Source organism: Lepisosteus platostomus, chromosome 11 (assembly GCF_059453375.1).
Source record: "Lepisosteus platostomus isolate fLepPlt1 chromosome 11, fLepPlt1.hap1, whole genome shotgun sequence".
Classification (NCBI taxonomy): Eukaryota; Metazoa; Chordata; class Actinopteri; order Semionotiformes; family Lepisosteidae; genus Lepisosteus; species Lepisosteus platostomus.
In genome coordinates this window covers 26,485,462-26,498,599 of record NC_142621.1, presented here as the reverse complement: position 1 = coordinate 26,498,599, position 13,138 = coordinate 26,485,462, and the positions used below count along the sequence as shown (strand labels likewise).

Sequence of the window (13,138 nt, the reverse complement as noted above, 5' to 3'; positions counted from 1 at the left end):
TAGCTCACAACAATTTTACTGCACCAGACTGTGGCACAATGGCTGCCCAGAGATCCCCAGACTTAATTGGAACCTTCCTCAACCTTAACAGTAGATGTTACCAAGCTTTCAAAACCCAACACTTGTGCATTAATCATTTAATATTGATTAAATGACACAAAACAATTGACATGTTTTTATCTGAGTAAGCTATACAAATAAAACTGAATTTAATTAAACTGATTTTTTGGATTATATGTTCCATTGTCTTTCACAATATCTTTCACCCAATATCAGCACCCACTTAATTTCTCTGCAGCTGCATTGGAAAATTTGTCAAAACATAACGTTTTTCAAAACCTTTATTTTTTCTAGAAACAAATTAAAATACTGACCTTTGGTGATTTTAGAACTCTTCTCATTAGCAACGGTAACATCTCTTTTCTCCGTGCTAACGATCTCAGTAGAAGCTGTGCCACAGAGAAAACATCCTTTTAGTTGAATAGTCCTTTCAGATAGTTTAGATCAATATGTTGTCAACCTGCATCATTCCCTCTGGCCAACAAACTAAAACACATTAAATTGTGAACTAAATCTCAGTTGTACCACTGCAAAATATTGGATCTAGAAGCTTACCCTATTTTCCAGACTGAAGTACTTCTTTAAAATATTGCCTTTTAATACTGTCTTGCATTTCTCTCTCAAAATCCTTCCTTTCCTGTAAACTCTCATTTAGCTTTTGCTGCAGGAGAGCAACCTTCCTTTCATATAATTCAAATGCCTGAGAATGACAGAAAACCTTTCACAAGTGGCTATTCTTTAAAGAAAAAGGAAAGCCTCTCAACAAAAGATGAAAAGGTCCATCTCATTGTTGAACATCTTGTATTAAAAAGCACATGTTTTTCCATTACTCTAGTATTTAATGACAAATGAACTAGCTTGCAACCCAACATGTTGCTAGTAGAAAACTTCCCGTCCATAAGGTCACATTTTAATTTAGTATCAGACAGAAGCTGTTGGGCACCACTGAAATTCCAGCTCAAGTAAAAACTACAGGAGACTCCAATCTCATCTCAATCTACAGCACCTTGAAGCTGGGAAGCTGGGTCTGGTCAGAGCTCAGAAGAAGAAAGGCTGGGTCCAACATTACTTGGATGAAAGACTCTGTGTGTAGTTCAGAACCTTGCAGGCTGGGTATAAGAGATTGAAGCAGCAATGTCTCTCCTCTAATGCTTAGGTAATGAAGAGGAGAGATCATCAACCACCCTCTTGGATCCTCTTGGGGAGATACCCCTGAGGGATACTTTAGAACAGCCAATTATGCAAAGCAGCATGTCTCTGGGATGTTACATGGAATTAAAATCCACAACACGCAGAATAAATGCCCCACAGGCAGGTGCCCAAGGCTGGAGATAAACCATGGGCTTTGGAGATGCAGTGCTATAACCATGAATTGAATGAGGTGCCAACATACCATGCTCATTGTGGTCACTGAGGATCCAAAAAGTATTCGTTTAGGTTATTAATTTAAACCTATAGGTGGTCATCTTGGAAATACAACAAAATATACCTGCAAGGTCAGTGTCAAGTCCGGAATTTGCATGAAGAAAAGTTCACCTTAAGAGGATGAATCCAAACATCCATTACTCCAGTACCTTTTTGTGCCTTCTAGCTCTGGTCTGTTTCTTCAGCTGGGCCTGTCGCACCTCCCTCCGGGCATCTTCCTCTATCCTCATCTGTAAAGCCCTTTCTCTGATTTTCCACATCTGTAGAGCCGTCAGTGAAAAGGCAAAGCAGATGAGAAACAGCAGAAAGCTAGATTGTGTTGAGCACAAAACAGCTACGCTACTAGACATTTATATTTATATATGTCACCTGCTTATAGGTGGTACATTAATTATTGAGGATTCTGTTAGATCATGTGGAGCTGAATCTCTCCCCTTTTTACAATCTAGCAATTGAGGCCTTTGGGCATTTTTCAGCATATTAGGAGCATTCAGCAGCTGAATGTGGTCTGGGAAGCCCAAAGACAAAATAACTGGGAAAATAACATACCATACAGCAATGTACAGTGAAAATGTGAAAAAAAACAAGAAACATGATTAAACTGATGTAGAAAACCGATGAGGCTAAATACTATATATTGATAATGCTGGTGATTTGAAAGCTGATAAATCAATGAAAGGGGTGAATAAACTATGTGTTTTAAAAGTGAGTTAAGCTACAGTGTGGAATGTAAGATTCATAAAAGCATATAAAAAGTGTCTGAAGTCTAAGTGTGACGATACAGTAACATGATTCACTAAGGGTATCCACTCTGCAGAAATCTGTTCGGCTGGAAGAGGCGTATAAAGTATAAGGTGAGAGAATTTTTTTAATTCGCATTTTGCAACATAAAATGCTTAATTACTTGTCAGAAAGAGAACATCTTTTAAAACAGTTATGCTAGAGATCCTGTTATCTTTTGCTTGCTCCCCAATCATGCTGTATTTACAGAGGTGTCACAAGGTCACTTGCCAGAGTTGATATAAATGTCTCTAATCAGTTTAAGATGCAGAAGGAAACCAGCTATTAAAGATCTGTCATCCAGGTGATGACCGGGAGCAGCCCTGGGTCAAAATAAATCAAACTGTATTCTCATACCTCATCCTGTCTGCTGTACTGCAGACCTCTCATATGCTGTATTTCACCACTGCATATCTCCTCTGTTTTCGGAGCTCCTGCCTGGTGCCTTCATAAACAACAACAGAAAAGAAAGCTTAATCCACAAGGCAATGTCAGACAGCAGCAGAGGAATTTGTGAATGTGGTATTTCCGTAGAGCAAATGTTCATCTTTTGGAAAACTTTGACTCAGTCAAGACTTCCACTTGCTTGCACAATTAATTAACTTAAGGCAAACCTTTACTTACAGTTGTATTCTTGACATCTAATGTTTAAGCATAACAGTAAAATATTTACACATATTTACAGCGAAACAAAAAAAAAATGTGATACAAATACAACAAATCAGGAATCCAAAAGGCAGGAACTTGCTGTTAAAGAGTGAGGAGCTTCCATATGTTATTACCTGTCTCTGTTAGCCATAAACTGGTCTGAAATATTCTTGGATCCTTCCTCAAGGAGCCATTCCCTCACATCGGTGAAGCTGATATCCCTGGGAATCTCGTTCTGCTCCTGGAGCTCCAAGAACTTCTTCACTATTGTTTTCTGAAAGCCAGCACAGCCTTTTACTAGAGTGCCACACTCCCTTCATTGCAAGGTTCTCCTAAGCACTATTATAGCCGAGTGTGCACTTCAAAACCAACACTGACTTTTTCCATTAGATTTTTAATTTGAACTCACACCGATAGAATGTGTTTGCAAATGTATAAGAGTGAAGGCTGAGCTACTGTAGTTTGTTGATCTAAACATTTCAATTTAAGATGTATATCTTGGATACAGTGGTTAACCTTGTTATCTCGCAACACTGGGGCCAGGGGCTCTATTCTGAGCCTGAGGTGATTTGTCTGTGTGGAGTTTGTATGGTCTCCCCATATTCACATGGGTTTTTCACGGTTTGCTCTGGTTTGCTCCCACAGTCCAAAGCCATACTATACTGGTAGAAAAAAAGGTGTCTAATTGGTTCTAGAGTGAATTTGTGTCTGTGTGTGTCTTGCAATGGACTTAATTCTGGTCAAGGGTGTATATCGCCTTAAGCCCGTTGCTTTCTGGGATAGGCCCCTGCTCCCTGCAGCCCTTAGATTATGCGGTTAGATTAGATGACGTGGATGGAAAGGGATGGATGGAAGTTCAAGTCGTTTTTCAGCCTTGTCTGGCAAAGAAGACTTATAAATTCTGTTTTGGACTACACACAAAAGCTGCCTGTATTAACATGTGTTTGGAAAAATACATTTGTTTGCACTGAAAATGGATTAAAGTCTACAGCGCAGTACAGATAAGCAGTGAATGCTCCGATTCGGGTGGTACAATTAGTGGTTTACCACAAAGAAAAACATCCAGATATATTGCCCAGCCTCAATGAATAAAAAAAACTATCTTTTTTTAACTCTGTTATCGTGAACAGAGAAGACTACAAGGCGACCTGTTTCAAATATTCAAAATCCTCACAGTCAAGTCTGCTTGTTGAACGCTGACTTCTTTCAAGAAACAGCTGGATGAGACTCACAGACCAATTAACAAGTAATTACCAAACAGGCTTAAGAGCTTCCTCTCATTCGTAACTTTTCTTATGATATGAAACCCATATCCTGCATGCTGAAAGGACTATATGGGCTATAAACAACACAAAGTATCATGAAAAGATGTACAGTATGGCTGAACTAACAAGAAGAAGCTAAAATAGGCTAGAGCAGTGACAAACATAAGCAACAACATCATCAGCGTCAAAACACTAAAACAGAAATGAGCTTCATAGCAATTAGAGAAGAAACTGAAAGAAAACATTGAAATTGATCCTTAGAATACAAACACAGTCAAGGTAGAGACTTCCTTGAAGATGACATGATGACAGCAGTATATTCAAAAGTGCATAATGGAGAGATCTTATGGAAGCCTTCATCTAGAAACGTTACTGATTGCGGGCTGGATAAAGGCAGAAGTCTATGATGAAGAGTCAGAATCAGATGGACGGTTGTTTAAAAACATCACACTTACCTGTTTAGTCACATAATTTTTGTCATACTGCAACTTCACATTGCTAAGGTAGTTATGATATTGATTGTATTCTTTCAAAGAGCAGAGGACCTGAAAACAGACAAAACATGTTTCAAGTACTGTCTAGGAGGTTAAATGTTTTTATTTTTATTTTACAAATCTAGAGCACAGTCAAGTACTCTGTGTTTGAATATTTATTGAGCATAAGGACTTTAGCACAAACCATAGGCCTGCTTTGATTACATCTACTATTACATGCTTTGATTACAACCAAAGGCCTGCCCACCGAATACATCTATGCTGGAGTGCAGACATGAGTTAAATCACGCTACTGGAAACTATTACAGCTAAATGAGCTAGAACCTGGTCTATTTTTTTTTACAACACCTCACTCCTTCACCATACCAAAAAAGCCTCATTCTTTGCACAAACTCCAAACAGCCTTACTTTCTCCTGCTCATTGATTAAGCCTCTGTTCTGCAGAGACTCCTGCATGCCCTTGCGATGGTAATAGGTGCGCAGGTGGGGGTCATGGAGGCTGTTGTACTTCGAATCCAAAAGGAAACCGTGGGGATCAGTCAGAGTGAAGTCAGGAGATGGCTGGTGCAGCTGAAATAGAAGGTAAGTATTTTATTAAAACATGATATGTACAGGTAAACACAGATATGTATCCCCCTATGTTTCTGAACATAAAAATGAGAATGTTTTTTTTCTCCCCCCTCCGAAGGCTGTCGCCAGTTTCTTGGAAGACTACTCCAGAATCGCTGTTATCATTTTTTTCTATGTTCTTGAAAATCAAATTCCAATTTCTCAGTCATTGTAGCCAACTAAAAATGACTACATTGCAAAAAGACAGTAAGCACAATAAGCTTTAAGGCATACAGTACAGCTGAATTTCAATAATGTGATCAATATACTGCGTCTAGAAAAATATATAACCTTACTCCTGATGTTATATGCACAAAGATGTCAAGGGAAGACAGTTTGCTTACAGTTTTATCATTACAGCAACCACATTATACTAACACACACAGAAATGTGTTAATGTGTCCCAGGTATCATTTCATATTATACAATTTTACATGTTGGTTTACCCTTAAAAAGAAAGAAAACCATGAATAAACATGTCATTTTTTACAATTTAAATGTTTGGATTTAAATAAGAATAAATGTATTCATGCTTTTCATTTTAGGTTACACTTACTTTCTCCGAAAGAGCAGTCCTGCAAAATTGAGGTTTAGACCCTGGGATTAACGGCAGTTTAGTGCCGATGGGTCTCTCCAACAGCTGCTGCTCTCCCTGCAGTGCATACAGCATGGTATAGCAGCCCTGAAACACAGAACATAGCTATCGTACCTCACAGAACCACAGCCAAAACGCCAGAAAAAACAAGCAGAGCTGATGGCAGAAATGATTTCATCTGTCACAGAGTGAAATAAAATGGGTGTGGGGGCAACAGCAGGTATCAAGGACAATGTTGACTTTGCATAGAAGTTTGTATAGAATGACCAGTGACTTCAATGAGGGTGGTAATATGTGTCTTTCTTTGTTCTGGGGCTTCCTACTGATAAAGATGCTATTGCAAACATTGTTAATTACCACACAGTTCAGAGAAGACACATGGCATGTCAAAACTGGCCTAGCCGAGCCTCAGACTGAGGAGGTGGATCTAGAACATAACAATTCTAGAAAATCTAGAATGTTCTAGAGCAATCTTACACCTGGCCATCTGTATATAGCCATTTGATCAATGAGCCCCAAGAAGTTAGCTCTGCTTACACCCAAAACTATCAACCCCCCCCCCAAAGAAAGGTAGGGGGGCTTTAATAACCCCAGTGACAGAGCCAGAGCACACAGAAACAGAAGAAAAAGGAATAACCAATTTGTACCACAGCACCCAGGAGAGGGTTTGGACACCAGGGACTCTCTACAGTGAGCAAGGGAGGAAGGCTTTAGCATTGTCTTCCCCCCCTCTCTACTCAAAAAATTGACTCAGAGACAAATGGGGGGGGCATATTAAAAAACAGACTCAGCCAGGACTGAGGAGGATCCCTAAGACTACACAGAGTTTCTTTGCTATGACAGAAGCAGGCACACCAGGTCTCCAACTGGGGCTGGGTTTGGGAGAATATTTGCAGCTGGACTTTTCCTTTGGAACTCTGGTTTTGGTAACTGGGGTCAAATGGGGCTCTTGAGCTGGTCTGCAATGTGTTCTGTGAGTATGTAAGTACCTCTAGTGGATAAGTTGTAATCTGTGTTCTGTGGATTAGGCTATAATAGATACTGGAATTGCAAAGTACTGTAATAAAAATGGAAATGATGTAGGATGACTGTGTTCTCTGGTCTGTGGATGCACTAGTGGTTCTGGAAGATAAAAAGAACTTGTTGCTGGGGGAAAAGGTCTTTAGAATTGCTAGGTGGCATAATCAGCTACAAAACTAACTTTTAAAAGCAGTCCCTGCATTTAAGGGCCACGGTTCCTGACATATCTTTTTATAGATAGGTAAGAAGAGTTACCCTAGGGTGTTCAGAGGGCTAAATCAGTTCATAACATTCTTTTTTTTTTCTTCTGCACAAACGAGTTGATTCTCTAAGTCTGTTTAGAGTTTTAGATTGGGAAGGCATATTCTCACCCGAGACATTTTAAGACAACAAAAGAAAAGTACAGTACGTATATTCCCATAAAATACAGAACACATAGCTGGAATTTTTAAAATCACATTCCATTTATTTTACCTTCTAGAGCATTTAAAACAGTATTAGAAATATTACTACGAGGTGTATGTTTTAACTGTTTTACTAAACCTTACATTTTAAAGCTAAACTAATGCTGATTTTTTTACGATTCACTACCTAAAAGTTCAAATATTTAAAAGTATGGATAATACACTCACAGCTCCAGATCCCGGTTTCTTTCTCTCCATTTTAACCCTGATCTCGTTCCATTTATCCATTAATCAATTAATCTATTTTGAGAAAACAATTCCGTCGTGTTCGTGAGCGTTTAGACTTTATTTTGTATTATTCGGACTTGAGCATAAACCACTGTATAACCAAAATGTTGTCTATTATAACGTCAGATCTGCAAAGCAGTTGCCTTATCTGACGTATCCAGCGTGTACAAGTTAAGTAAAGACGTCATTAAAAGCTGCAGCAGGGAAGCTACAGTATTCGTCCCAGGACGGACTTGTTTTTTTATATATATTTATAATTAGGTTTTAATTAGAAAATCCAGACAAAAAGGCGATGTCCGATTTAATGTTTAATTTGAATGTCGCCATTCTAACTCAAAGCCTTCACGGTATCAAACCTGTGTGGTCACACGTCCCAAACAGTCTGGCTCTGCCAGTGGAGCCTAGAGACCCCAAAATATAACACACGGTTTGCCTTTTAATAATTTACACCTATAATAATAATAATAACAATAATAATAATAATAATAATAATAATAATAATACAAAGTAATAAACACTTGTTTTAAAAGCGCGGACTGATTAGTCATTTGTACAGAGCAACATAACAAGACAGTGGCCACAGTACATACGGAAATCTCCAACTGTACTATATTTAAAAACTATATATTTTTTCTGTATATCAAGACCTAGTTTTCAGTGACTACTGCGATGTGCCCTTCCATTTCCTAACTTTGTTATAGAAAGCAAGTGGAGCTGCTGAAGAAAATATCCTAAAAATAACTACTTTTTGTAGTGTTCGTAATGTGACGAGGGGTCCGGTTCACCTTCAGACTTAATTTCCTATAGAAGTATATTGTATATACAGTAGGTTTTATAGTCTTATAAACCCTTTTTTTAAAGCGTTTTATAATGCTACTCTTGCACTCTGCTGTCTCCTAGTTCCTTTCAGTTGGGCTTCACCGGTGAAATAAGGATGAAAACACCCTCTCTCTGCCCAGTCTTGCTTTTTGGCGGTTGATGTGTCTGTATGTGTCTTTTCTAGATATGTCTAAAACGACACCTAATATGCAGGAAGAAGCTGTTAAATTGGAAAGATGGTATCTGTAGCTGGGTAGCTGCCGAAAGGGATTGAAAACGTACAGACATCATTTTGGGTGCGACGGTAGGATGACGTCACAGCGGAACGGCCATTTCACGAGGTTCTTAATTCCTCAGTCTCGAGATGTGTTCTGGTTGTTTTCGGTTTGGCTGAAGGTATTTGTACGGTAGCAATGCCGTGCTTTAAATTTCATACTTGGTTATTTAAGATCCTCGTTTATATGAATAGGTGTGTTAACCCCTCTATATTCTGGCTAGATTTCACTCAGGAATTCTTAATCTGGCCTACCTTAAATTTTTCCTTAAAATAATTGGTAAAGAAATTTCTCACTTTTCAACCACTTTTCATCTGTAGCTCCGAGGATCTGCTGGTATAATGGTGAACAATGCGTGACAGACTTTGGGATCCTTTGGGATGGAAAAGAAGTGTAGAAATGCAATTTTAATCATGGTAAATTATGGTATTGTAGCCATTTATAGTTATACAGGTGTTGTCCTCAATATTCTCAGTCACAGCAGCATGCCACATGGAATATTATCCATCCATTGTCTAATCACTTGATCCAATTCAATGCTGTGGAGAAGGGCTCTGCAATTACCAGAGGTCAGTTTCTTCATTTCTGTTGCAGTGTGAGAGCAAAGAAAATTACAGTCATCAACAATTATACTGCTTATCTGTTTAGTTGCAAGAGGATTATCCTTTCTTTTGGACATAATCTGCATTCGGATTTGTGACCAAGATTACATCATACAAATGCCAAAGATTGGAACGTCTGAAAAAGACTCAGTGGATGACAGAGGGATCAAATTTGCTAACTAAATGTGTGTTCACTGATTGATCTGCAGAGCCACACGGTCAGGCTGGGTGCAATAAGATGTGGATACAGTCCTTCAAATTCACATCCCTAGTAAATAAAGAGCATACAATCCATTTTATCACTCTGCAACTCACAACTGGCAACCCACTGAAGCTAAGCAGGGACACTATACTGTAAACAGGCGCCGTCCTTCGGATGAGACATAAAACCGAGGTCCTGACTCTCTCTGGTCATTAAAAATCCCAGGGCGTTTCTCGAAAAGAGTAGGGGTGTAACCCTGGCGTCCTGGCCAAAGTTCCCATTGGCCCTTACCAATCATGGCCTCCTAATAATCCCCATCTATGAAATGGCTTCATTACTCTGCTCTCCTCCCCGCTGATGTGTGGTGAGCGTTTTGGCGCACTATGGCTGCTGTCGCATCATCCAGGTGTATACTGCACATTGGTGGTGGTGAAAGGGAGTCCCTATTACCTTTAAAGTGCTTTGAGTGGAGTGTCCAGAAAAGCACTATATAAGTGTAAGCAATTATTAATTATTATTATTACTAGCTGACTAGTGACTAGTGACCTTATTTTAGCCTGGAAGAGATACATTATGATCATTTAATACTGGCAAATATTCTTGTAGCACAAGGGAAGCGGTACAAACATTATATTTCCACTAGGGGGAACAGTAGGTTTTTGGACTAAACTGTCCTGCTTTGGCAACACTATATTTATGGTATATAAATTAGTTATTTCTGGATAATCACTTCAGGAGCTCACTTTATCCCCTGAACAGTAGTCACTGTAAATATAATTTGTCTTTTATTTCCCAAAACAATTCAATATTTCCCACTGTACTGCATACAGTATTTAGCCTCTAGAATTTAATTTGCTCAATGTTAGTCTTGAAGCATGTAGTTAGTACTGTGTAGGTACTATCATTTAACAGCATTCATGAGATACATTCAAACAGAATATTAATTCCATATATTCAATTGAATCTTTCAAAGAGAACAACCATTTCCCTGCGAAATTAGGCTTTTCTAAGTCACTTCTCAGGTGGCTCTGACAATCAGCTGCCGTTAAATTGTGGCTGTGGGCATCTGTTTCAATGGAGTTTCTACTCCCTCTTTAAGTGTGATATTAGAAATACATATTTTTTGCTCAAAAACGTCTTTTTACAAATTAAATATACAGCTATAAACTAATATGATGTTTCGACTGTGAAGCCTTCTTAAGGTCTGTGAGACACACCTGAAGAAGGCTTCACAGCCGAAACTTTGTGTTTTCTCGGTTCTCTTTTCAGCATGGGATAAACCTATTGTTCCTTTACAGACTACGCATGCTGACACAGCTACCCATCTGCACTGCTATAAACGAATATAGCATACAATGGCATTTAATTATAACAACTTATACTTAAAGAATCTTTTGTTTTTAATCCACAGCATAATATTACATTATGAAAGACAGTTTCGTGCAGGAAAAAAAAGCACCTTTACATTTACCTTTATTTATATAAAAACTAGACTATTGTCTAAAATAGTCTAAATTGGTAAATTGTGCCATGAAAAGTTCATTTTTCAGTTTCCACTGTCTACATTCCCGGGCACGGCTTATATGTGCGTTAATATTTACCTATCGGATTAGCAAAGGTTAAAATGACACAATTGAAACAGGGTGAGGAAATGTGCACAAACTCCTCTGACATGCTCATGAGAGAGAGTCTTTCCCCTCTTGACATGCTTTGAGCTTATAAAAGAGAGATAACCCACTGGAGAAGAACACGACTGTGAGTGACATCACTGTGAGGTCATAGGCATTGAGCAGGTCAGAAAATCAAGACTTCAAGGGGAAACTCAATACTACCCAACATTAGAGACATTCCTATTTTTTCAAGTGCCATCTTGATAATGGTTTAAGTTCCTCAGATATTTTTTAACTTCAGCTAGGCGTATGGCCTTTGACTTAAAAATCAGTAAATCGTTAAGGAATGCTGGAAGGTTTAATAGAATTAAGATATTCTTACCAGATCGAAACACCAGCATGGCACTGTAACCTTATTCTTTATAGAAATGTGACCATAAACTCTCTCTTTTAAACTGTACAGGCCTATTACAAAGCCAGTCAAAGTGGACAGCTCCACAGAGTAAACAGTCATAAAATCCAATGCTTCAAGTTGATCAATAATGTAGTAACTGTACTGTATATGAAGATGTGGTGATTGTTTTTATTTAACCTTAACCACCTGTTCTGAAAAGCATAGGTTGTCTTGTGTTTTGGAATACGTAGTCTGTGGTGTTATTGATTTAGCTAGTAAAAATATATATTTAATATTCATCCATTGTGTGGTTTCTGTGTAAAGTGCTGTCAGCATTACACTATTAATTTATTACAAAACTGCTGTGAAAACAAACTGAATGATTATGTTTAAAAGACACTGGAGATCACTTGGATTTGCCATATTTTGAGAAAAGTGTAGCGTTGAAAGCTAATACACACGTGTAGTTGGATATACCTATCCATGGGTGTATACTGTTAACTCCAAGGAGTCGGATTTGAGTCATAAAATCAAAATACAGCATAACCATTCCATTATTAAACTGCGCGATGTCAGTACTCCTGATAAACAAACCCTTTAGCCGCATCCACAGAAACAGAAGTCGCAGATATGTGCCGAACAGGAATACTAGTATCAATATAATGTGCTTGATACGAACTGCCTAATGGGGCCACAGGAATAATTGAAGGCAGGTCAGATCCAGCACTTTTATTACAAACAAGCCTTTAAAGAAACACAAACAGAATGTACTTTTATGATTTGAAATAATTGTATATCGCCTCAGCAAAAATAATTTGACTTTTTTCCCCCCCTCCACTTTAGGCTTTGACTGTATAGGTTCAAAGTTGTTTCCTGACTTTTGGATCTTAAGCAACAGTGAGGGTCATATATTCAGTACTTCATTTAAAAAATGTTTTTTTAGATGCATGACTTTCTCATGATAAATATCCTTTCTAAATACATTTCACTTTTGCTATTAAGGTCAGTACTGAATAGTTTAAGAACAAGTAAAGGTTTATTCCATGCTGAAAAGAGAAGAAAAGAAACAAGAACTGACACCTGAAGAAGACTCTACAGCTGAAACATTGAGTTTCTTTTCTTCTCTTTTCAGCATGGAATAAACCTTTACTTGTTCCTTTGCAGCCTATGCGTGTTGACGCACTACCTACTTGAGCTACTGCAGAGTTTTCTTACATATTACTTACCACCATTTGCTTTGACTTGGAAAAACTATGCAGTATCTTTTGAAAAACAGCCCTTTGTCTATTTGTGCCAGCCACGTGTTACTGGCAGTCCTCAAATGTGTCAACTACTGTGAGGAAGGCCTTCCACACTCCAGGCCTGCTTGTGCACACAGCCCCGCCTCCTCTTCTCGTTTGACCGATCTCTCGGTTCGTGTCCGCGATGCAGGTCCAGTGCTGACCCCCACCCTTCGTCACACACCACTTGGAGTGCTCCACCATGATGCTGAAAGGCCTGGCTTCTGGCAGCTGCATAGTCTTCACGTTGTACACCTTGTGCGCCACAGAGCAATTTGACGGCAGAGGCTGATGAAGCTTCCCCCAGCTTTTGGCAAAGAAGTCGTCTCCTAAATAGTTAACCAGCAAACCTGAGTAGAGATCTGAAA

The 13,138-nt window shown here is 38.7% G+C and overlaps 1 protein-coding gene across 1 annotated transcript; it reads right to left on the bottom strand.

The window, feature by feature from the left end:
- Positions 1-1,616: 1,616 nt before the first annotated feature.
- On the bottom strand, positions 1,617-5,951 carry LOC148652292 (fibrous sheath-interacting protein 2-like). Its single transcript, XM_088598942.1, has 6 exons — positions 5,838-5,951; positions 5,081-5,242; positions 4,634-4,723; positions 3,048-3,187; positions 2,623-2,710; positions 1,617-1,745 (listed from the first exon to the last, which is right to left on the bottom strand). The coding sequence occupies exons 1-6, from the start codon at positions 5,949-5,951 to the stop codon at positions 1,623-1,625; spliced, it is 717 nt and encodes a 238-aa protein (XP_088455068.1). The 3' UTR covers positions 1,617-1,622.
- Positions 5,952-13,138: the final 7,187 nt, after the last annotated feature.